Below are 26,818 nucleotides of genomic sequence, written 5' to 3' on the forward strand. Positions count from 1 at the left end.
AGTGAGATCCCCGGGTGCCGCTCTACATGGCAGCATACTTAGTTCACATAGTTTTTACAAGTGAAAGGTCCTCTTTAATATTTTGGTGTTTTTTTTTTTTTACTAACTTTTAGCCCCCTTAGGGACTAGAACCCTTGTCCTATTCACCCTGATAGGACTCTATCAGGGTGAATAGGATCTCACACTGTCTCTGCTGCTCTGTGCTTTGTGCACACAGCAGCATGGAGCTTACCATGGCAGCCAGGGCTTCAATAGCGTCCTGGCTGCCATGGTAACCGATTGGAGCCCCAGGCTTACACTGCTGGGGCTCCGATCGGAGGAGGAGGGGACCCTGTGGCCACTGCCACCAATGATTAAAACTGGGGGGGGGGCGCACTGCGCCACCAATGATTTTAATACTGGGGTGGGGGGCGCACTGCGCCACCAATGATTAATACTGGGGGGCTTGGGGGGGGGGCACACTGCGCCACCAATGAACATAAATCTCTCCATTCATTCATTCATTCATATACAGGAGGCAGGAGCTGGCTGCAGAATCACATAGCCGGCTCCCGACCTCTATGAGCAGTAGCTGCGATCCGCGGCACTTGAGAGGTTAACTACCGCGGATCACAGCTACTGCTCATAGAGGTCGGGAGCCGGCTATGTGATTCTGCAGCCAGCTCCCGGCTCCTGTTCAAATTGAATGAATGAGTGAGTTAATATCCTCTTCTCACCTCTCATTGGCGGCAGCAGCATCACAGGGGGGAGGGAGACACTGCTTCCTTCTCCCCTGTGCTTCTGAGGGAACACTGAGAGCAGCGCGATCTGTGTTCCCCATACGTTATCGGAATATCGGCAAAATAGATGCCGATAATGGTCAAAATCCTGAATATCGGCCGATAATATCGGTAAAACCGATAATCGGTCGATCCCTAGTTTCAGGATAGTAACTATAAGTGCCTCCAACATTTCTGCCGGAAAGGAACCAGTTTCCATGGCTGTGGAGAAGACTGGCAAAAGATGTTCAGTCAGGCGGTGACTAAACTTTTTGTAGTATAGTAAAGAGAAGCCATCAGGGCCAGGGGCTTTATTCAGCGGGAGAGAGCGAATATTGTGATGTAATTCAAAGTGATATCCCCAATTGTTGTATGCCATGGAACAAATGGTTTGATAGGTTCATCCCTATCCCCTGTAATGAGGGAGTCTGTCACTATTTCATGTTGCCTGTGGTTTGGGTAGCACAAACTACTGACAGGTTCTCTTTAAAAATAAGAGGGCTTTCCGATTTTACTTATTTTTGAAAAAGATTCTACCCTACAGTGTCTGCATGTGAACACTGCAGTAGTGATCAGGTTCATACATTGCCTCCTTCTTTCACTGAGTGCAGAGTATAGGTATCCAGTTTACAAGCTGATAAATGGACCCAGACCCTTAGTTGCCAACCACAGGCTTGTTCTGCATTGGCTACGTGCAGGATCTTGTAGAATATCAGTTATTAATATTAAGCATAGTGAGGAAAGTTGTTATACACGGTCTATGAATTAGAACATCTGCTAATAATCCACATGACACAGGAGACCACGGGACAGTAGTAGAATTAAGGCCCTCTGTGGGGACAGCTGACAGACTGGATATTCTAGTTACATGTGTGATGGGGATGGTATGGTGAAGGTTTCAGGGGCTGTAGTATAGGGGGGCTGAGTTGGTACTCGCCACTTGTTGCCAGGGGTGAATTTGTGATCAGGATACGCTCCATCTCGTCATAGTAGCTGCTGATCTTTCAAGCAGTCCCATTTTTCTTAAAGCCTTCCCAGGCCTGGTGATACAGGTGCACATAGCTGTTGGACAGAATGTTTACTGGACATCTGCTTCCTCCCAGGTGTCCAGCAGTGCTGTGGTCTCCTGCCCAGCCACAGGAACCCAGGTACTGATGATTTGCCACTGCATACACACTAACATTCGATCCATCAGCACAGTGCAATAACTTATGGCCTGGTTTCTTTACTCTATTTTATCTAAATATTTTTTTAAACTTTGATCCTGTGGGATCTTGGCTTCTCTATACAACAAAACCCCTTTGAGGCAACTTCCAGAATTGCTGTGAAAAATGGTACAGGGGTGATCCTCTTTTTGAATATACATAGATAAGGGAATTAAACATCTGTCATCAAAAAATCAGGTCTAGAAGAGGTCTGTCTTCTCAAAGGGGGACTTTTGGAGACATTCTGCTGTACTGCCGTTTTAGGACACGTTATGTACAGTACTATGTGGAAAGCCTTCCATGTGTAAACTTACCTTTACTCACTGAAGCAGAGTTCTAAATTATGTGTTGAGTAAACTCGGTTATGTTCTGTGTATCGTCCTGACCCAATTTCCTACCTGTGACGTGTGTTCCCTCCCAATTTTGTTTCATGCTGGCTACTTGCATTTTTTTTCTGCCATCTCATATCTCAGTTTTTTTGTGGAGTTGATTATTTTCTTTTTTTTTTCTTTTTGTATCTGCAGGATAAGCACCATGATGCAGCACATGAAATTATTGAAACCATCCGGTAAGTTAATTTCACTTTCCTATTTGCTGTTTTGTTGTGTCTCTTTATGCATGTGTTATGATTTTATACGGTCTGTTACTATTTTTCTGGAACAGATGAGAACTTATTAGACACAGGATGTTTTAAAGAACAGGTGGGATGGGGGGGGGTCAATTAAAGCCATTTTTAGACAAAAGGCCAAAACTGTACTGCTTTCCAGGTAACTTAGAGTTGCTAATGGAATTTAATACATGCCACAGACGGTACTTCTCCAGCCCACTAAAGCTAGTATCCATAGACCAGAAGGTAGACTTCAAAAGTTGCCTGGTCAAAATTCATGTTTTGTAATAAATAACTGATGTTCATATAATCGGGGAACTTGGGCACTTCTTTGATCACAAGTGCCAGGATTTTCGGCCTTTAGAAACCTACTGAATTACATGTCGGTCGATAAGATTAATATTTCATATTTGTGCTTGGGTTAAAATAATATCGTGTAAATCTTGGGATATCCTCAGTTTTGGCTCAAATGTGCAATACAACTTTCCACATGTTGCAAATAATTAGCCAGCCTCTGGTCACATGAAAAAGAGGAGGCTACCTAAGACTCATACTGTAAACCACACATAGTCAGAGCCCAGTGATGCACCTAGCTTATAGTTTTGGTCAACTTTCAGCTGTTCTCCTAGTGTGGATCCCTCACCAATCAAATTGGTTTGTGATTAATTATTTTATCCCAATTTTATTTCTGCATGTCCTTTTTTATTTTTTATATATTAAAACTTAAATTTAGTAAGTCGTTCCTCGCTGCACTGAATGTATCCACACCTAAATACTGCTTTGCTACGTTACCATTGAAGGCCAGTGTGCTAGAACGTAGTGTGTTCTTGTGATTGCTGTGCATCTGTAACCGGAGTGTTCTGTCGGCTGAAATAACGGCGGCACCATTGTGTGTGATTGAGCAGATGTTTTAGGGGATCGCGTCACTCCTTAGTAGCCTAATCCGTTAGGGGACTGTAAAACTGAGGGTGGAAGAGGAGTTCCCACTTAGTCACATCCAAGGTCACCGATGAAATTAATGCCAGTGGTCTATCCCTTGTAGCTGCTTGTGAAGATTGTAACCGCATGTATTCCCCATGAAATAGCAATATTGCAGCACCCTTTCTTGCAATTCTGCTTTTCCTTAATTCCTTTTGTGTGAATAAATTGGCAACTATTTTTTACCGCTATCCTTCTCAATAAGGCTGGGTTCACATCATGATTTCCATCCACCATGACGGCCACAAGGAGATTGACCCCTGACCTATGTAGGGACAGGAACACAGAGAGAGTTTAAATTGCCCCTCCCACCCACTCCCCTCAGTATTTCCTGTCCCTACATGGGGCAGCAGACAGAGAGGCCTCCCCTACTAGGAGGTGAAGATTCAGGTTTATTTTATTGTATTTTTATATTTTTTTCGAGCAGGTATCCATAACCCTTACCTCTCCTCCCTACATGGGAAAATATGAATGGGGTTTTTCTATTCCTCTTTGTCCTCCCACGGCAGGGGCCAAAGCTGGACATAGGGCTTCACCCCTTCTGCCTGCCATATCTCATACCTTCAGACGAGGATACAGCAGCTGGACTCTGCGAGCGCGCTGTAGTCTGACACACACTGGAGTGTACGGGCGTCTGGTCACGCTCCCCATAAACCGGACGGGGGGGGGGGGGGGGTGGAGTCTTGGGGTGCGTTCCAAGAAGCTGAAACGCCTGGTTAAGTGGCTGTATGCTTTAAAAACCGCCGACCACAGAGTTCCCCTTGGGGGAGATATGTTTCACTGGCTGATACATGGTTGCTCTTTCTTTTCTATTAGGGAGCAAAGGAGACAAAAGCTAAAGCTAGGTCTCTGAAATATGCTGTCTGTAATAAAAGGCTCCCAGAAACAAGAAGAAACTGGGCAAATGCTGCATTAGTGATATGTTAAAAGATTAACAGTCTATCCTATCTGAAGTAAAAACACTCATTCAAGAAGAGATAAAACTGACTTTCTGATCCTGAGGAGCTGGACGAAGAAGCTTCCTCATCCAAACAAATATTATTTTTCCTCTGAAGATATGGATGAATTGTTAAGTGGTTAGATCGATGGGTTTCGAGGATATACCAAAACAATGTTCTGTACAAGATGAGATGTTTGGGGGATTTGAGAACGAAAAAGACTAAGTTTCCATATCGTCACCATGACTGCATGACTGCACCACAAGGAGATTGACCTCTGTAGGGGCAGAAACAGAGAAGAGATTAAATTGCTCCCTCCCACGACCATTTCCCAGTGTTTCCTGTCCCTACTGAGGCCAGGGCAGAGAAGAGTCTCCCTGCACGTCAGGGAGATGAAATGGAAATATATATTTTTTTTGTTAAATTTGTAGTTTTCTAATTTTTATTGGCAAGTATTGGAGATGTGGGGTCTCCTTGTTAACCCCCACCAGCAAGCTCCCCGGTCCGCTGGCGGACTTATGCTAATGCTGGGCTGTTTGAGTTGGGAGGGCTTGCCTTGGTTGATCCGGAGCGTGCTCCTGAGCTGCTTACTCCTCCTTAACCCTGGTGGGTTAAGCTGGATGTGCAACAGGCGTGTAGTTACTCTGACATCCTGCGTCACTTCCGGTTCGGAGGTTACGTGGTGCAACCCGGAAGTCCGGAACAGGAGATGGCGGGCAACGTTTAGCCGCATGATAAAAGGGAAGCGTGGAGCTACGGATATTGCTGATCTGAGGTTTTAGTAAGTGATTATGTCGGGACCTTAGCTGCAGACTCCAAGGGAGCTTTATGCCCCTGCGCTACCTTCTGTGAGTTCCCCCATGTGGAAGTTCCAGTCTATATATTTGTGTGTATAATACATTTATACATTTGTGCACCAAAGCATGGGGGAGCACCTATATATATTTGGTATTACGGTTGTGTGAGGTGTTAGAGCACGGGGGTGTTTTCACCATGATTCCACCTTGATTCAAGTGAGGGATTCCTCCTGATTGGTTTTCTCAGGTATCAAAAGAGGTCCAGAAGACAACTAAAAAGCCTCTGAAATGTATTTGTTTCAAGAAATTGCCTGAATTATTTCCAAGGATTGCATCTCAAATGTTGTACATGAGGAACAACCATCACTTATTGACTCATTCAGATCCATGATTCAGGAGGAGATAAGGTCCTCCTCGTCGGCTATGACAGTCGACCCAGGGACTTCTACCCTCTAAACAACCAAAACTGATAACTGCTGCTTCCTCGGACTCAACAATGGAATGAAGACTAACCCTTATCTTAGCTGTCGGAGGGAAATTAAAAAATTCGACTTTTCCTCTGATGAAATGAACAACCTCTTAAAAGCGGTCCGTGCTACCATGGGGGTTGAGAAGGTCCAGAAAACACATTCCATTTAGGAGGAAATGTTTGGAAGTCTTGGGGTTAAATGTGCCAGAGTTTTCCCAATTAATGAAAATATTAGAGAGATGGTTATGGAGGAATGGTCTGATTCTGAAAAGAGACTTGGCATTTCCAGAGAGTTTAAGAACCGTCTATTTGATACTTCAGAGTCTAAGGTGTTTGATGAAATTCCTAAAAATGACGTTCAGGTGGCTAAAGTGAACAAAAAGACCACCTTGCCATTTGAGGACACGTCTCAACTTAGAGACCTGATGGAAAGAAAAGCAGACAGTATTTTGCAAAAAAAATCCTGGGAGGCATCTATGTTCGGTCTTGAGGCTAATATCGCTGCAACCTCGGTAGCTAGATCCATGTATCTGTGGTTGAACGAATTAGAAAATCACCTGAGAAACAAGACTCCACATGAGGAGATGATAAGCTCTCCCTCTGTTAAAATCTACAACAGCTTTTTTAGCGGATTTGGTTATGTTTTCTGTTAGACGCGAGTTAATCTAATGCGGCTCACAGAGCCCTTTGGATGAAATCCTGGTCTGGGGATAAGACCTCTAAAATGAAGTTTTGTTTTATTCCTTTCTTAGGAGAGTACATTTCTGGCCCAGTGCTTGTTAAGATTCTTGAGAAAGCGGCCGATAGAAAAAAGTGGTTTCCTGAGGATAGATCAAACAAAAGAAGAGATATCTTTCGTCCCTATTCCAGTCAGGACAGGTCCTACAGGGGAAAAGGGAAATCCGGTTGCTGAAGTTACCAGAAAAGGGGTAAAGGGAGGGGATTCCTCCTTAATCCCCAAAGTAAATCTGGCAACAAACAATGACGCCTGGATAGGTGGGAGACTACAGAAATTTCTCTTTCCCTGGAAAAACATAACATTCATCTCTTGGGACCTAGAAATAATGTCAGGCTATAAGATAGCATTTTCTTCAGTCCCCCCCCCCCCAAAAAAGATTTTTGACTAAGAATATAGGTTCGGAAATATATTTGGCAGGGAGTTCAGGATTTGTTAAATCTGGGAGTGGTAGTCCCTGTCCAACCATCTCAACAGGGATAGGGTTTCTATTCAACCCTATTTTTAGTAAAGAAAAAAGCATGCACCTTTCGGACAATAATAAATCTTAAAGGTCTGAACAAATACATTTCGTACAGGAAGTTCAAAATGGAGACTCTGAAATCCATAATCCCTCTGATAAAGCAGGAAGCTGTCATGTGCACGAGCGACCTAAAAGACGCGTATTATCACGTCCCAATTCATCAGAGATCTCAGAAATTCCTAAGATTTGCGATCAGGATTCAAAAAGGTCAGATTCTTCATTTTTAGTTCACAGCCCTCCCGTTCGGAATCTCCTCTGCCCCAAGGGTATTCACTAAGCTAGTGGTAGAGATGGTAGCGCATCTGAGGAAGGACCTAGTTTTAGTACCTTACCTAGACTACTTTCTGATCATTGGCGACTCTTTAGACCGCCTAACTACTGACTTAGATGTATTCTTATCCCGTCTGACACTTAGGTTGGGTTATAAATCCAGGCAAATCCTGTCTTCAACCCTCAACGATAGCCAAATTTCTGGGAGTTGTTCTGGACTCTCAAACAGACTACCTTCCTTCCCCAAGACAAAATCTATTTTCTCAGGGAGAAAATAAAGTTTTCAGAAAAGGAGGAGATGCTCTATAAGGGAAGCAATGAGCATATTAGGCTTATTGACCTCATGTATATCCCTTCGGTAGCCTTGTCTCAGTCCCACTTTCGCACCATGCAGTTCTGGATCCTAAAAGAATGGGACAGGCAACAACTATCTCTAGATCGGAAGATATTAATCCCGGGTTTAGTAAAATCATCTCTCTCTCTCCTTGTGGATAGTTAAAAAAAAATCTATCCAAAGGGTTAGTTTGGAACAGATCTCAGTCTATTCTGATTCAGACAGATGCAAGCAGGTCAGGTTGGAGACAGATATTACTAAGGCACTTGGATCAGGACTATAAGCAACCAATCTTCAAATTTCCAAGAATTAAGAGCTGTCTGGGAGACACTAAAGATTCCCTCGGGAATTCTTCGGAATCATCATATAAAAATACTGTCTGACAACATGGCTACAGTTGCGCACCTCATACATCAGGGTGGAACGAGGTCGATAAAGCTACTAGATCTTTCAAAAAAGATATTTACTTGGGCAGAGAAGGAATAAGATCAATCTCTGTTATTCATCTAAACCGGGAGGCAGATTACCTCAGCAGACAAAAGATAGAATGGGCACTGAATCCGGAAGTGTTCAAGGGGCTCTCCGATTAATAGACCTGTTTTCCTCAAGAAAAAATGCAAAAGTAAGTTATTTAAAAATCTGGAAGAAGTTTTGTTCCTAGTTGGGGGAAGCCAATCCGAATTTTGAGAACTAAGATCCCAAAAATCTTAGGCTTTCTACAACAAGGTTTGGAAATGGGTCTTAGACCATCCACTTTAAAGGTTCTGGTTTCTGCACTTGGTGCCGTTTTTGATACCGACCTAGCCAGTCATAGGTGGATCAGACGTTTTATCAGGGCAACTTCTAGATTTAGACTATCAAGGATCTTGAATACAGTCCTTAATGGGTTGTTGCTGTCTTTTTGAACCCATAGATGATTCTCCTATTAAACTTCTATCTTTTTAAAACCGTCTTTTTAATAGCCATCACATCAGCTAGAAGGTTAGGGGAGATTCAGGCTATTTGTTAGACAACCTTGTCTTAAAATATCTGATAGGATCATACTAAGATTAGACCCAGGTTTCCTTTCCAAGATTGTGTCCGACTTTCACAGAAATCAGTAAATTCTTTTGCCTTTTTGTAACCAACCTAAAAATCAGAAGGAGCTTGAGTTTCATACGCTAGACGTTAGACGCACAGTGTTAAAGTATTTATAGGTTACCAAAGATTTCAGAGGGGCCAACAAACTCCTTATCCAATTTGCAGGGATAAATAAGGGCAAGAAGGTTTACAAATCCTCCATTACAAGATGGATCAAAGATACAATTTCTTTCTGTTGCAAGATTCAGGGTTTAGTTTGTCCAGAAAACATCAGAGCTTATTCCACCAGTGCAGTGTCATCTTGCGCCAAGAAGGCGGGTGCTTCATTGGATGAGATATGCAAGGCTGTGACCCGGTCCAATGTGCATACCTTTATAAAACATTATATATTAGATTTGTCTAAATCTTCAGACCTGTCATATGGATGTAAGGTTCTCCCAGGCGGTAGTCCACCCTCCTTCCCAGTCTAATAATTTTTTAGTTCTCCTTGTGGTGCCGTCATGGTGATATGGAAAATCGGAATTAGTCTTACCAGTAATTCTGTTTCCATGAATTCACCATGACACACTAATCTCCCGCCCCCCCCCCCCCCCCCCCCTCAAGTAATTTGGTATGAAGTAATACCACAAATGTATATTTTGTCTTTTATTTAGGGCTCTCTAGTAACTTTTGAAACACTGGGGAATGTTGGGAGGGGGCAATTAAATCTGTTTCTGCCCCTACAAAGGTCACGGGTCTATCTCCTTGTGGTGCCGTCACTGTGAATTCAGGGAAACAGAATTACCGGTAAGACTAATTTCGATAGAACCGGAATGGTTAGAACCAGAAAAGAGGTTGGGGGATCCTAGAGAGCTTAGGAACCACCACCTTTTTGATCTGTCAGAATCCAAGATCTTTGACGGCACTCCCAAAATAGATGTCCAGGTGGCTAAAGTGATTAAAAAGACCTCACTTCCCTTTTGAGGACTCTTCTCAACTTTGCAACCCCATGGAATGCAAAGCTGATTGCCTGTTGAAAAAAGCTTGGGAGACCTCTACTTTCTCTATAAAAGCAAATATTGCCGCCACTTCAGTAGCTAGATCAATGTTCCTATGGCTTAATGAGTTTGAGTTTTATTTTTTAAGTGATTCTGAGTGGAAATGATAAATTCCATCCCTCTTTTAAAATCCGCTACGGCTTTCTTAGCAGATGCATCGGCAGAATCGGTGAGGTTTGCAGCCAGAGAAGGGAGCATTATGGGTGAAGTCCAAACTTTGTTCAATAGCTTTTTCAGGAGAATACGTCTTCGGGCCTGACCGAGACAAAATTCTAGAAAAAGCAGCAGATAAAAAGGGGTTCCTGGAAGTGAGGGATACCAGGAAACGTTTATTTCGTCAACAAAATACCCAGTTCAGACCCTATAGGGGTAAAGGAAAATTGTGCCGCTGGAGCTATCCGAAAGGGGGCAGAGGTAGAGAATTTTTACTTAATCCCCAAAGCAGGCTGATAAGCAATGATGCCAGAGTGGGGGGGCTGGTTGAAAAATTTTCTTAACCAGTGAGAAAAAATAACCACAAACCCTTGGGTTTTAAATATCATTGCTCAAGGTTGCAAAATAGAATTTTTCCTTCAGTACTTAGAAGATACAAAACCTTTTAGAAGGGATGATACTCTTCTTATGCAGTCAGCCGGTAAAAAGCTATCAAAGGCCTCGTTGGCTACATGGCTTAGGTCCACTATCGCAGACTGTTACAAGCTCCAGGGCCTCCCATGTCCAGTAAAGATTAAAGCCCATTCTACAGGCGCTGTAGCCTCTTCTTGGGCTGAGAAGGCAGGCACCTCTTTGGATCAGTTCTGTAAAGTCTAATGTATGCACTTTTGTTAAACATTATAGGTTGGACCTTTCTGCTTGGGTCGATTTGGCCTTTGGTAGAAAAGTTCTTCAAGTAGTAGACCCCTTAGAATACTAATAGAAAAGAAAAACTTGTAGATTGTATACATATCTTTGCTTTTTTCCACTTCCTGTGAAGTGCTATGGGTAGGGGTAGGTGGGGTTATCAGTGACTGACAGATATCTCTGTATGTACACTTGTACACACAATGCTATCAATCGCTGATAACTCCTCCTTGTACTGATGCTGTTTTACAGGGCTGCAGATATTATAAATGTGTAAATTAGAAGTTTTACAGAATCTTTCCCCACAAAATTATACATCAATCTGCTCCGCTTCTCCTACTCTATAACATGTTGCTTTAAGATTGTACTGCATTTTGTCCTGACGGGTCCTTCAATGTCAAACCTTGTCAAAATAAAGAAAATCACTATGTAGGGGCTGGAGAGGGCAGTAGATGCATACATTTTGTGGAGCTTTTATTATCAGTAATAGGGCTCATGCACACGATGTATGTATTTTGCAGTCCGCAAAAATGGATCTGCAAAAAATATTAATGACATCTGTGTGCATTCCATATTTTGTGGAACGGAACAGCTGGCCCCTAACAGAACAGTACTATCCTTGTCCGTAAGGCGGACAATAATAGGACATGTTCTATTTTTTTGCGGAACGGGAATACAGACATACGGAAACGGAATGCACACTGAGTAAATTCCTTTTTTTTCCCCGAACCCATTGAAGTGGTTCTGAATACGGTCCGCAAAAACTGAACGGACACGGAAAGAAAATACGTTCATGTGCATGAGCCCATAGTGTGAGTATGAGCATTTTATTCAGTCAAATTCTGCTCCTGAAAGTGTACTGGAAGCAGGGCGTCAATGTGAAGTACTGTCTGCATTGAGGTGCTTGACAGCCTTTCCCTTTCTCTCTGAGTGACCGCTATAGCATTCAACAAGGAGACCACTAAAGTTGTCCTATCGATCAGAGCTCTGTGCAGAGAGCATTTCACAGTGGAGATCCACCTCAGTGTACTTAAGGAGTAGAACCTGGCAGAATAATAGTTCATATTCTTACTACTCCTGATGATAAAAACTGCTCTCCCCAGCTTCTTGTTGGCACCATTGGCAATTTAGCATTGTGAAAACTACTGGCAGACTCCCTTTTAAGAACCACATTTTTTTTTCACTGATATTTTATTGAAGAATACCATTGTCCACTCTGAGAAAAGTCCTTATGACATCTGTCACGGCACACAACAGACACCACCTTTCACCTACTCCTTCTTAGCTAGACCTATGCTCGCTTCCTCGTGGGTCAATATAGAGGCCTATCCTCGGACTACTCCATGCTATACTGGCTATAGTACTGTTCTATGGGAATATTCCTTTCTAGTGCGCGGCAACTTCAGCCAAACTAGTTCACTGCTGTACACACATTGCGATACAAAATATAACCAGGTCCCATCAACAGGACAACAGAGCAGCTGTTAAATTTAAGTTTAATATTTAACAGTGCATACAACTTATTGTTACAAAAAGACAATACAAATGGAGCCAAAACAAAGGGATTACAATAAAAATAAACTTGTATCCCTAAAAAGAGGTGTATTGGGTATTCCTGCCAGTGGAGTTTGGCATTTAGTTCTTGTAGTCCTTTATCCAGGGAGCTGTGTTCTGATATAGCATAGCTCCACACTAACAGACTTGGGGCCCTTGCACATGGCCGTAGCCATATTTGCAGTCTACAATTTGCAGATCCGTAAAACAGATACCGGCCGCGTGCATTACCGATCATAATAGAACTGTCCTATCCTTGTCTTTGCGGGTACTGTGGAACAGACATATGGTTGTGGACAGCACACTGCGCTGTCAGCATCTGTTGCTGCCCCATTGAAGTGAATGGGTCCGCATCCGACCCACAAAAATTGCGGATCAGATGCGGTGAAAAAATACGAGCCATTATCCAGGTGAGTTTTTAATACTTTACATGGAAAACGCATCCTACATTTCCTTACATAAATTGATAATGTGTCCTTCCTTCCAGCCAATCCATTTGGCGAATGGGACTAGATGGTTCCAGGCTCATTTTCATTCTTTTAAACAAAGGCAAGATGGAGTCTAACAATCCCATAATCTTCCTCTCTCTCCTTGCCCAGTTTTAGAGAAGGAATAAATAAAATGACCTACAAAGCCTAACATAAGCTCCTTATGTGTCTTTTTGCTCTTGTTTAATCAGATATCTCAATTGCGTACTATAAAAAATAAACTAGAAAAGCAATGTACTGCAGGGGAGCACCCAGAAATTTGGCTATGGGGGTTTGAAGAGAATAAAGGCAGCTAAAATAGTGCACTATACAAAATTTTGAGCCTTTCCCATTACTATAAGCCCTCCCAAATATAATAGGCCACTCCTATCAAACTGAAATGAAATTGTTGAGGATGAAGGTAAGAGTCTCAACCTCATCCTACATAGATACGCTATACTTAATAGTCAATTCCCCAACATAAAGCTACTTTACTCAAATAAGCTGTTCTTTTATCACAAACTGCCCACCATGTGGCGGGCTCTGGCAGGAGGTGTTGCAGCTTTGCTTCCTCCCTCTTAGTCCTGAAGGCCCCAGAAGAGGACTGGAGGAGGAGCTGAATGATATTTAAGGGGTGTAGGTCGGGGTGGAGGAGTCCTGCCCTTGCTGCGCTGCCTGCTTTACTTTATACAATAGACCACAGCAGGCTACAGCCAGGAAGCTCCTTCCCCAGATCCTGCCCATGGTCTTTCATCCCAGCACTACCATTATAAAAGGCAGAGGAGTGAGACAGGTGACCCGGGCCCTGGATGGACAAGAGAGGTGGACACGGCAAGTAGTTGAAAGGGGCTCTTAGGGGGATTCATACAAGAAGGTGATGGGTCTGTGCGGAGCAGAAGCAGTAGGAGATAGTAGGGGTCGAACAGGAGCTCTGGATAAATGAGGGAGAAAATGAGACAGGAGGGGCTCGGTGAGGATCATTGAGATAAGAGAAGGACAAGATACGTAAATACCATTAAATAAGCATTGAAGCTGCTGGCCGTACAGAATCCAGACAGCAGCAGCTTCAAGAGTTCCCTGACCTCCTTCCGTCCCATAGAGAAGAGACAGTGCAGACTCGTACAGGCGGTCTGCATCTCTCCACTGCGGTCTCGCTCTCCTCCTCAGGAAGACGTCCTGCTCTGCAGAATGGAGAGAAGAGGGGGCGTGTCTGAGAGGCTGCTCAGGAGTAAGGGGCACAGCAGCCGACCTCTGCATCTTACATGAAATAGGCATGCTACTGCTGGGCCCCGAAGCAGTGGCTACCCCATAGCTATGCCCCTGCCTGGCACTAATAGTGTAAACATAATGTTCCCCAAAAATAATTGTGCTAAGCTTACTCCACCACTCCTGACATGCCTGTAATAACAATCCTGGAGCATCTATTCATATGGCTCTGTTGTGCCTTTCCTTTATTAGTTGCACTAGAAGTTATGAATGAATTGCTATCAGTCTGTATGTAGTAAGGGTACAGAGGGGTGGTAACAAGTTGGGGGTGGGGTTTTCCCTGCACAGACTCGCTCTAACCAATCAGAGCTGCCATTGTCAGACTGTGCAGGGACACACCCCCAACTTGTTTCCTCCCCTCTGTACCCTTACTGCTGACTGCTAGCAATTCATTCATAACTTCTAGTAGAAATAATAAAGGAATGGCACAACATAGAGCCATGAGAATAGATGCTCCAGGATCATTGTTACATGGGGAATGCATGAAGCTATTAAAACGGGCATGTCAGGAGTGGTGAAAGGTCCTCTTTAAACTGTGGCAGGGTGCCCCCCACAGTAGTAGTGCTCCCAAAGTCCCACCAATAGTAATAATTCTCTGCCAGAGTGCACTTAGTAGTAATAGTGTGCCAAATAGTAATAATGTCCCCACTGTGCCAAAGAAGCAATAATGCTCCCAAGTGCCCATACTAGTAATTATGTTCCCCATAGTCCCACAGTAGTAGTAAAGCTCACCAGAATGCCCCCAGTGGTAATAATTCTCCTTATAATGTGGCAGTAGAAAAATGCCCCCTAATGTGCCATTAGAAAACATGCTCCTTTAAAATGAGCTTCAGTATAAATAATGCCCCCTTATAAGGTGTGCCAGTGAAAAAAATGCCCCCTAATAATGTGAACGAATACAAAAATGCCCCCGTTCTGTGTCATTACAACACATACTCCCTCTTAGTGCCCCCATTTTAGCTAATGCCCCCATAATGTGTGCCGGCATAAAAAACCTCCTATATAGTGCCCACCATCAGTACACCGCTGCCATCATTTGAAGTGATTCTGATTTACTCCATATAAAGTTCGGCCGTTTTAGTAGGATTTTCTTAATCAAGACAAAGCCCATTTTTCATTTGGCATTTAAATTTTTTCCTTCTCACATTCTAAGAGCCATAACTTTTTACATTCTCCATTCCCATAGCCATATGAGGGGTTATTTTTCTGTGCGACAAGTTGTATATTTTAATGGCACCATTTAATTTACCAGGTCTTGTATTAGAAAATGGGAATTTTTCTGTGGGGGTGAAACTGAAATCCCCAATTCCATCAAGGTTTTTTGGGTTATGATATTACGCCCTTCACTGTACACTAAAAATGACATGACGTCCTTATTCTGCAGGTCAATATGATTACTGCAATGACAGATTTGTAAAAAAAAAAAAAATTTTTTACTACTGCATTACAGTACTGTACGCACACGATGCTGTGACAATAGACTAGCACCTGGCTTGAACTCGCAGCATCATAGATTACGGTCATGCAGTTAGTTTGGCTCAGATGAGTGTTGAATGTGGTGCAACTGTCACACAGTGTATCATGGACAGTCTTAAACCAGCATTATAATGAAGGTGACTGATCAGCCTGCCTTACTATATACTTACCATCTCTAAGCCTAATTAATAGTACAAAGAGGGGGGAGGATAATCGTGTCCTTGCAGGCACAGATGGTATTGACTCTCGCTGTCCATGCAATGTTGTCCTATCATCCCATCAATCCCATCATGGGATTAATAGCATGGACAAAGAGACTGCGTCTGATTTAAAAAACAGGTATGAGGGTGAACTTCATATGAGGGGTTTACTGATTTATATATTTTTTCATGACTGTTATTGCTGCTTACAATTTAATATGTTGCCTTTGTAACTCTCCTAACAGTTTGTTCTAATTTCTCTGCTAGGTGGGTATGCGAAGAGATCCCTGATCTGAAGTTGGCCATGGAGAACTATGTTCTCATTGACTATGACACAAAAAGGTCTGCTTTCTTTTTTTACATACGTAATGTCCTGTGATTATAATGTGCAATGTTAGTCTGTATCTAGGGGTGAGGATTAAATTGAGAAAATCATTAGAATGAATGCTTTTACGGTGAACCCACATTCGGCAGACTCTGTAGTTGGTAAATTTAGGATGTGTAAGCCCCAGCCCTGGGAACACTCCAAACCCACAAAGAAATGCCCACATTTGGGTGGAACTTAGATCAGCCCTAATGTTTTTCATGTCCAGGGAAGCCCCTAAGGCTACTTTCACATTAGCGGTTTTCTTTTCCGGCATAGAGTTCTGTCACAAGGGCTTTATACCGGAAAATAATTGATCAGGCATATCTCCATACATTCTGAATGGAGAGTAAGGCTACTTTCACACTTGCGTTGTTCTTTTCCGGCATAGAGTTCCGTCACAGGGGCTCTATACTGGAAAAGAACTGATCAGTTTTATCCCCATGCATTCTGAATAAGGAGTAATCCGTTCAGTTTGCATCAGGATGTCTTCAGTTCAGTCGTTTTGACTGATCAGGCAAAAGAGAAAACCGCAGCATGCTACGGTTTTCTCTCCGGCGAAAAAAATTGAAGACTTGCCTGAACGCTGGATCCGGCATTTTTTCCCATAGGAATGAATTGGCGCCGGATCCGTCGTTCCGGCATGCGCAGATCGGTAAAAATGTACAAGACGGATCCGTCGGTCCGCATGACAAGCGGAGAGACGGATCTGTCCTTGCAATGCATTTGTGAGACGGATCCGCACTCGGATCCGTCTCACAAATGCTTTCAGTCAGCGGCGGATCCGGCGGGCAGTTCAGACGACGGAACTGCCCGCCGGATCACACTGCCGCAAGTGTGAAAGTAGCCTAATCCGTTCAGGATGTCTACAGTTCAGTCATTTTGACTGATCAGGCAAAAGAAAAACGTAGCATGCTACGGTTTTATCTCCGGTGAAAAAAACTGTAGACTTGCCTGAATGCCGGATCTGGCATTTTTTTTTTTTTCCATAGGAATGTATTCGATCCGGCATTCAAAATACCGGAATGCCGGATCCGTCCTTCCAGTCTGCGCATGCGCAGACCTTTAAAAATGAGAAAAAAATAAATACCGGATCCGTTTTGCCTGATGACACCGGAAAAACGGATCCGGTATTGCAATGCATTTTTCTGACTGATCAGGCATTTTTCAGACTGATCAGGATCCTGATCAGTCTGAAAAATGCCTGATCAGTCAGAAAAAATGACATGCGTTTCCATACAGTTTGCCTGATCAGGCAGGCAGTTCAGGCAACGGAATTAAACAACGCAAGTGTGAAAGTACCCTAATTAACCAGAAATGCCTGAGAAAATTTGGGACAGTTCCTGCACATTTGGTACTTTTTGGCAACTTTAATATTTGGTTGCAGCAAATGGACAGTTGCAGAAATCTTTGTAATAGATCTGTACTTGGGGTTTCTACCATCAGAAATATTGTTATGTAGCTGACTGACATTAGCGATGCGCTAATGTCAGCACTACATAACAGTATGTTTTTTTACGTTTCTCCCTGCAGCCGTTCTGATAAAATAAGCACTTTTATAATATGCTAATGAGCCTCTAGGGTGCTATGTGGGCGTAAAATCAGCACCTAGAGGCTCCGTCCACTCACCCTTTAACCCGCCCAGGTCTTCTGTTCTGACTGCCCTGCTCCTTTTGATTGATGTCAAGGTTCGCAGCATCTCTGACTAAATCCCGCGCCTGCGCCGTTCACTTCTGTATTCAGAGTGAAGGCCGCTCTTCTGATGCCGGCTTCCTCACTGTGACGTAGTCGGCGCAGTGAGGAATTCGGCACCAGGAGTGCATTATTCATTCACTGCGCCTGCGCCGAGTACAGAAGTGAACGGCACAGGTGCGGGATTTAGTCAGTGATGCTGCGAACCGTGACATCAATCAAGTGGAGTGGGGCGGGCAGAACAGGGGACCTGGGCGGGATAATGGGTGAGTGGACGGAGCCTCTAGGTGCTGATTCTACGCCCACATAGCACCTAGAGGCTCATTAGCATATAATAAAAGTGCTTATTTTATCAGAACGGCTGCAGGGAGAAATGTAAAAAACAGAGTTATGTAGTGCTGACATTAGCGCATCGCTAATGTCGGTCAGCTACATAACAGGATTTCTGATGGTAGAAACCCTTTAATTCACCCTTAAAAGGGATTGTCCAGCTTTTGGAACTGTTTAGTAGTCTGAATCAGCATGTGATACCCATTGAAAAAAATCATACTCGCCTGCTTCCAGATGCTCCGTTTTGGCTCCCTGGTTCTGTCAGTAATCTTCTGGTCCCTGGCTTGGACACTTCCTGACTGACTGGGTCACATACACCACTGCAGCCAGTGACTGGTCTCAGCTTGGTCCCAAGCAGCCCATTACTCACCAGCGATATGCTGTTTAGAGAAACATCACTAAGTCCAGTCAAGTCCCTTTTTATAGTTTGGACAACAGAGGCAGACTGCAAGAGGAGTCGGGATCTGCTTGATCAACTCTGGTTTTTGTCAACATAATTTTTTATTTTTGCCCTAGCTAGTGACCAAAAGCATTTTAGTGTAAAGATACCTTAGAGAATGATGTTGTAGCAAGGCCAAAAAGATCTTGAGTTATAGTAGGGGTGTATGTGTTGTGAACTAATACCTTAAAATGCCTTTCAAACTATGGATGTCCAAAAAGGTGCCAACAGAATAAAAGCAAGGCTCTGGTTCGGACAGACCCAGCTTTACTTGTATCCATTTAATGTACACTGCTCAAAAAAACAAAGGGAACACAAAAATAACACATCCTAGATCTGAATTAATTAAATATTCTTCTGAAATACTTTGTTCTTTACATAGTTGAATGTGCTGACAACAAAATCACACAAAAATAAAAAAATGGAAATCTAATTTTTCAACCCATGGAGGTCTGGATTTGGAGTCACACTCAAAATTAAAGTGGAAAAACACACTACAGGCTGATCCAACTTTGATGTAATGTCCTTAAAACAAGTCAAAATGAAGCTCAGTAGTGTGTGTGGCCTCCACGTGCCTGTATGACCTCCCTACAACGCCTGTGCATGCTCCTGATGAGGTGGCGGACGGTCTCCTGAGGGATCTCCTCCCAGACCTGGACTAAAGCATCTGCCAACTCCTGGACAGTCTGTGGTGCAACGTGACGTTGGTGGATAGAGCGATATACCAATTTTTATTATTTTTTGGCTTTAAGAACTGACTGTTCGCTTAAAGCCAAATATATTCTTCCCAACTGGTGCCCTTGTTACAAGATAATCTGTTATTTCCTTCACCTGTCAGTAGTTTTAATGTTATGGAGATGCAAGTACGTGGTTTGTGTGTTGGATCTGTAAGTCATTGGGTGGGAAGGAGTTAAGTATGGTTTAGCTAAAAATCATGTCATTGATGTTGCATGGAGCCTAGGAGTTTTACATACAGAGCGCCTATTATCTGGTTGTCATGTGAATTCTGGAACTGGCCAAATACTTTCACAACAGTGGACTTGGCTTCTCTCTATCTTTCCGTTTCCACTGCTAGAATCTAATTCTTGTTATGTGTTCTTCAGTTTTGAGAGCATGCAGCGGCTGTGTGAGAAGTATAACCGAGCCATCGACAGCATACATCAGCTGGTAAGATTGCACGCTTTTGTCACTGTGATCTCATTACCTAACGTAGGCATTGCTCTATGCCATTGTATGTGCGCTATGATAACACTGGTCCTATCATAAATATAACACTTATTTAGACACAGGTGACATCTAAGGAAAATATCATTGTATTAACCATGGCTTGTAGCAGATTCAGAACACATTGCCTTTTATTTATTAACCCCTTCCTGACTTGCCCAGTATCATGAAAAAGGCATCTCAGGATCACTTGAATAAGTAAAAGCATTTGAAAATTATTCTGGGACCCGCACCTACAATGAGAACGGAGCGGGGAAATGAACGGAGGGCCCTCCATTCATTTCTATGGGGCTGCCGAAAATAACCAAGTGCTGGCTGAGCTATTTCCGTCTGGCCCATAGAAATGAATGGGAGTAGGGGCCGCGTGTGCGCGATGCGCTCCCATTCACTTCTATGGGAGCAGCGCTTGGTGGTGGACGGACCCCGGGAAAACCGGGGTCCTCCAGCCACAGCTCTCCCCGCTCCGTTTTCGTTGTAGGTGCGGGTCCCAGAGGTGGGATCCGCACCTATCAGACAATGGGGGCATATCCTAGCGATATACCCCCATTTTCTGTGACTGGAATACATACCCCTTTAAAGGAATACTAAACCTCAAAAGGAAAAAAAAAACATTTAATTGACGTGAAGTTGTCAGTAAGACTGCAGGATTTTCTGCATGATCCCAAAAGTCTTGCAGAAATCCTGTAGGCAAAACGGATTAATTTTCTGTTACTCTTCCATTTTCAGCTAGTAAATGGGGTCTGAGTGGTCTTAGGCTACATTCACTCTTGCGTTGTTGTTGTTTTCCGGTGTTAAGATCTGGCAGAGGATCTCAATACTGTCAAAAATAAGTTTTAGTCCTCTCTGAATGGAAAGAGATCCATCCGTTCAGGATGTCCTCTGCTCTGGCAGCATTTAGTGCCCGGTCATAAAAATGGGGAAAAAACGGATCCGGCACTAAAAACAATGTAAGTCAATGGTGACTGATCAGTTATTTTAGGAGCCTAAAAAAACTGATCAGTCATCCATTGACTTTCAATGTGTATAGTAACGGATCTGTTTTTTTCAGGTTTCATTTCACACAACTGCATCCCAACAGAACAGATGCATCCTGATGTACAAAATCAAAAAGGAGCCGTTTAATTCTGGTATTGCGATCCTAATACTGGAATTAAGAACGCAAGTGTGAAAGTAGCCTTAATGATCTTTTTGTTCCATCGCAGAGGGTAAGGCTCCTGCTACAGTAAGGCACAGCATTGTGAGAGAGATGGGAGGAATGGAAAATATTTCCTACTTTTAATTGCAGTATGAGACACAGAAGGTTTAATGGGTTCTCCGGGATCTTAATATTGATATACAATTTGTGGGCTGTAAAAATGAAACCCAAAAAACAATGTTGGAATTGCATGTTTAGTTTTTCAATGTCACACTACATTTTATTCCATAAATGATATGGCAAGTTTAAATGGGGTCATTAAAAATTCACTGATTAAATTGACATTCCACTGATGGAGTTTGAAACTCCTGAAACGCGTTTGGTGTCTCCAAGAGCACTGAATGGGACAGTGTGGCAGACCCACTGAGATTTTTATTGCCATCTAATTAAACTGTGTCCAACTTGGGCTACTTTTACACTCTGGTTTGGTGCGGATCAGTCGTGGATCTGCACAAACGCATCCGTTCAGATAAGGCTACTTTCACATGGCGCTTTGGTTTCCATTTGTGAGATCCGTTCAGGGCTCTCACAAGCGGTCCAAAACGGATCAGTTTTGCCCTAATGCATTCTGAATGGATAAGGATCCGCTCAGAATTCTTCAGTTTGTCTCCGTTCTGCCTCCATTCCGCTCTGGAGGCGGACACAAAAACACTGCTTGCAGCGTTTTGGTGTCCACCTGACGATGCAGAGGCAAACTGATCTGTCCTGACACACAATGTGTCAATGGGGACGGATCCGTTTTCACTGACACAATATGGCACAATAGAAAATGGATCCCTCCTCCAATGGTGAAAACGGATCTTTCAATGGTGTTAAAGACGTTTTGGCTATGTTACAGATAATACAAACGATCTGTTCTGAACGGATGCATGCGGTTGTATTATCTGAACGGAAGCGTTTGTGCAGATCCATGACGGATCCGCACCAAACGCGAGTGGGAAAGTACCTTAATACAACCGCATGCTTCTGTTCAGAACGGATCCGTTTTGTATTATCTTTTCCAAAGCAAAATGGAGGCGGAACAAAGCCAAACGGAGCTAAACTGATGCATTCTGAGTGGATCCTTATGCATTCAGAATGCATTAAGGGCAAAACTGATCCGTTTTGGACCGCTTGTGAGATCCCTGAACAGATCTCACAAACGGAAACCAAAACGCCAGTGAGAAAGTAGCCTTACAAGACGGACCTTTATAACAGGAGTGAATTACTGTGCCTGCGCTAACTTCACTTGGAGAACTCAAGCCAATCCGCACACTGACCTGGCAGCCTAACAAAGTTACAGCCTCCCGATTACGTGGGAGGCCACATGAACCGGCCGGCAGCTACAGCGGTGAGCTAGATCTCGCTACTTCCTGGATATCAAGAGCGGTAATGTAGAGATCGCGACTCCTTCGATAATAAGGAGAAAGCACTTATAAATGCACGCTACTGACATTCCTCTGCCTGTACCGACTATCTCTGGACACGCACCATAAATACAAGATTGGAAAATCAATCTCTCTATAGCAGCTGCACAGAGACAAATATTTTGCCATTGACTCATTGCAGCTGGAGCTAGATATAGTGGAGTAATTGGTGCTTCTCATCTATTTTTATTTTTGTGATTGAATTAATAGGGCTGCTTCTCTATCCTCACTGAACCATCAAGCTGGAGACTGGCATATTTATACCTATCACAATAGGTTCCTAGCCTTCATCATTTAATAACATTTTTATTTAATTTTTTTTATGCTCATTTATCAGATTTTATGGTATTTTTAGGTGTATGTATTTTGCGTGAATAAATGTTTATATGCTTTGATACATTTGCATTTGAGTACTTCATGCAGCATCAGATAATTGAGTGCCCTCCAACATATAAAAAATTTAGTGTCTCCCACAAGAAACAAGCCTTCATATGGCTACTGTAAGTGAACAGAAAAGTAAAACGGTTATTACTCTTGGAAGAAGGGAAGTAAAAAACAATTAAATGGAAAAACTGCCGTGGTCCCAAGGGTTTAAAGGAGTTGTCCAGTCTGAGCATTTATTGCATATCAATAGTGTTTTTTGTTCTATGGACACCTTTGGGGCAATTATTTTTTGCATTTTTCTTAATTTGGGTTAAAAAAAAAAAAAAAAAAGGTATTTGGTCTTTATCAAACATTTGTCCTCTACAGCTTTCAGTTTCATTACTTTCTCTCAGTGAATCCGCTTTGAGCTGCTTTGACATCTCTATCTGTAGACCTTATTTTTACTTTCCTAGTAGCTCATGAACACTCATTTAAGCTAAATTTTTCATCTGACTGAGTGCTTATAAACGGTCAGGGAACTAGAGGTACATCTACACATCCAGCCAACGGAGCAGCTCTGAAGGAGAAGCATCAGTCAGCCGTGAAAATGAAAGCTGTAGAGGAAAAACGTATGACAATTTGACAAATTGAAATAATAAGTATTATGCACTAATAAAACAATGCCCCTTAAGATGTCCATAGTCCTAAAGGTGTTGTCAGGAGCTCTGTATTGATGACCTATCCTCAGGATAGGTCATCAATATCAGATCGGCAGGGATCTGGCACCCTGCCAATCAGCTGTTTGAAGAGGAGAATGTGCTCAATGCGAGCGCTGCTTCCTCTTTATTGCACTGCCTGTCGTCTCAGAAGTGAGTGTAATTACAAGTACTCGCTCCATTCACTTAAATAGAGCAGGTGCTTGTAATTAAACGATGCCGCCACAGTGTAATGAAAAGGAAGCCGCGCACGCATGGAGCATCACATCCTCTCCAACCAGCTGATCGGCAGGGGTGCGGTGTGTCAGAGCCCCAGCAATCTGATATTGATGACCTATCCTAAAGATAGGTCATCAATATAAACCCCCTGCACAGCCCCTTTTTAATTTCTGAAGAATGGGTGTAGTGAAATAAGTTTACATTTGCAGCAGATATCTGTTCAGCTTATAAGTGTAGTGCTGGCAGGTTTCAGAAGAAGCTGGCTGTGGTGTCAGCACATCCATCTGGATAGCGAGCTTGATGGATCTTAGTATAATTGTGCTGTGAAGGAAGCCTCGGAGCATGGAACTATTGGTGTATATCCAGAATAGTCTGTTATGTGTTGGGTGAAGACTTTTTTTAATAAGTGCAGCAGACAGCTAATGGTAAAAAAAAACCTCCTTATTTTTCTCTGACAGTGGAAAGGTACCACTCAGCCTATGAAGTTGAACACTCGCCCGTCCACAGGTCTCCTCCGTCACATTTTACAGCAAGTCTACAACCACTCGGTAACTGATCCAGAGAAGCTTAATAACTATGAGCCTTTCTCCCCGGAAGTATACGGAGAAACATCATTTGATCTGGTGGCCCAAATGATAGATGAAATCAAAATGACTGAGGATGATCTGTTTGTTGATCTTGGCAGTGGTAAGTGAATATTAAAGGGAATCTGTCAGCTCATACCTCCGCTTTAAACGAAGGGCAGTGTCTGATTCCTCCTTTTATGCTGATTCAAACATTTCTGCACCCCTTCCAGATCTATGGCTCCGTTGCAGAGAAATCGCGTCTATGTTGATATTGAAATTAGCTATTTGGTGCAACGATTGCAGCACCCTTGCACCTTGTCACACCAAAGGCTGAGCCCTGTATTGTGGGTAGCACTTCCTTTCCAGCTGTGAGTGATAAGCCTGTGTTCTTATACATGAGCTGTCGCTTTGGGAATTGCCGCATGCGCAGTACAGTTTTGATAGCTGCACAGTACAGATAATTTCAGCCCAGCACCAGGGCTATACTGGGCAGTTCCCTAAGGGATGACGCACATGTGAGAACACCCAGGGCCAAGTGAGATTACATCACCAAGCTGACCATGCCACTCACAGCTGGGTGGGCCGTGCTTTTCACAATGCCAGGCAGAGCTTTTGGTGCAAGAGTGCTGCCCTTTTTGCACCGAAGTGTCAATTTGCATATCGGTATAGGTGTTGTGATTTATCCGCAACGGAGCCGCAGATCTAGATGGGGGTAGAAATGTTTGAATCATCAGAACGGCGGGGATCTGAAACTGCTTTTCATTTAAAACTGAGGTATGAGCTGACAGATTCCCTTTAATATGAAGATTAGACCTTAGAAGTTGTCGTCTAGAATTGTTCAGTTTTGACTGTATGATGGTGTTTTGTGTGAATTGGATCTCATGGATGTGCTTCTGTCCGATCCAGTCACTATAGTAATTTCCCTGTGCTATAGCTACCAGTTAGCCTAGTTAGTATAACAGGGTCAGGTCTTGCATAGCTACCATAGTTGCCAACAGTCTTTACAGCAAACGGGGCTGTGAAGGGGACGGGGTTTGTGTAAATTTACTGCAATCTGGTAGGTATATGGGAGCTTGGGCATGGTCATGTGGGTGGGATTGGGCGTTCTCTTGGCAGGACTTCAATGTCTCAGTATAACTTGGCAATTATGAGCTTCACAGCCATCAGTTTTTTTACACAGATATATGAACATTAAATTCTGACATTCATGCTGCTGTTTTCATATTTCTAGAGTAGCTGAAAAAATGAGAGCTATGGTCAACAAGAACAAAGCAATTTTGAGGTTTCGATATAGTCTCTGTGAAAACAATGGACTTGGTACAAAGCAGAGCAGTAACTATAGGCTATTTTATAGAAATGTTTGGGTACACAGCCAATACTTTGTGTGTGTGTGCGCGCGCTCCTATATTTTATGTTAGCTCCCTTTTAGATATTCATACTGATTTGTCTCATCAGAGAGTCCATTTCAGAATGCAGCCACCAGGGTAATCAGTACACCGCTTGGGTTCTGCCCTCAGCATGCCTGGCAAACACAAGATCTTACCATGGAAGCCACAGATAGCCAAGAACTTTCCTGCAATGGCCAAACGTAATATCACAGCCCTGCAGAAGGGAGCTGCTCATAACAGGGTATATGGAATGGGTTTGTCCTTAAAATAATCCATTTAAAAGAAGTCCGTCAGAAATTTGTTCAAGCTAAACTATTGACAGCGCTAGGTCCGGACTGGGGAGAGCACTACAAACTTCTCTTGTGGAGCTTTCCTCATCATGAGTAGTGAGAATATGAAGTTTTATTCTGCCAAAATCTGCTCTCTAATGCCCAGGGTTGGGCTTCCCTGAAATGTGCTCTCTGCATTGAGCTTCTTCACACTGAGTGACCGCTGTAACATCCAACTAGAAAAACCACTATAGTTATTTAGAGCAGAGGAGAGTGGCTGTGAAGCGGCTCAATGCAGAGAGCACGTCAACCTGAAATCCTATAGAATAAAACATTGCGTTCCACAAAAGGTATGCTTTTGCTACTCTACTAAGTCCCTGCTTAGTGCTGTCAGCAGTTTATCATGGTTGAAACTATTACTAGATTAACTGGTTTATCTCACTTCAGCAAGTGACATTTATCATGTAGAGAAAGTTAATACAAGGCACATTCTAATGTATTGTGATTGTCCATATTGTCTCCTTTGCTGGCTGGATTCATCTTTCCATCACATTATACACTGCTTGTTTCTATGGTTATGACCACCCTGCTATCCAGCCGTGGTGGCCTACTTGCACAATATAGGAAAAAGTGCCACTTTGTGCACACTCCGGCCACCAGACAGGCCAGCACCTTTCCCTATACTGTGCAAGCACGACCACCGCTGCTGGATTACAAGGTGTTTGTAACCATGGAAATAATCAGTGTACAATGTGATGGAAAAATGAATCCAGCCAGCAAAGGAAGCTATATGGACAATCGCAATACATTAGTAAGTGCCTTGTATTAAATTTGTCTACATCATCAATGCTATTTTCTGAAGTGAGACAACCCCTTTAAGTTATTACTGCATTTTTATCAAGGAAATAAAACACTGCGATTGTCCCATACTTGGCTCTAAAGTTAAGTCATTGGTTTTTAGGTGTGGGACAGGTTGTCCTTCAAGTGGCTGCTGCTACGGGATGTAAACACCATTATGGAGTGGAAAAAGCAGACATCCCGGCTAAGTATGCTGAGGTAAGGGTTTTCTGAACTGGAGCAATGTGCTATATTTATAGTAGTAGGCATCTGTG

The 26,818-nt window shown here is 43.1% G+C and overlaps 1 protein-coding gene across 1 annotated transcript in view; it reads left to right on the forward strand.

The window, feature by feature from the left end:
- DOT1L (DOT1 like histone lysine methyltransferase) overlaps window positions 1–26,818 on the forward strand; it is a 144,096-nt gene that overhangs the window by 40,595 nt on the left and 76,683 nt on the right. The window contains 5 exon segments of the mRNA XM_040417653.1: window positions 2,488–2,531; window positions 15,803–15,877; window positions 19,464–19,527; window positions 23,942–24,170; window positions 26,668–26,762. Coding sequence (XP_040273587.1) covers window positions 2,488–2,531; window positions 15,803–15,877; window positions 19,464–19,527; window positions 23,942–24,170; window positions 26,668–26,762 — 507 coding nt within the window.

This window comes from Bufo bufo, chromosome 2, assembly GCF_905171765.1.
Source record: "Bufo bufo chromosome 2, aBufBuf1.1, whole genome shotgun sequence".
NCBI classification, from domain to species: domain Eukaryota; kingdom Metazoa; phylum Chordata; class Amphibia; order Anura; family Bufonidae; genus Bufo; species Bufo bufo.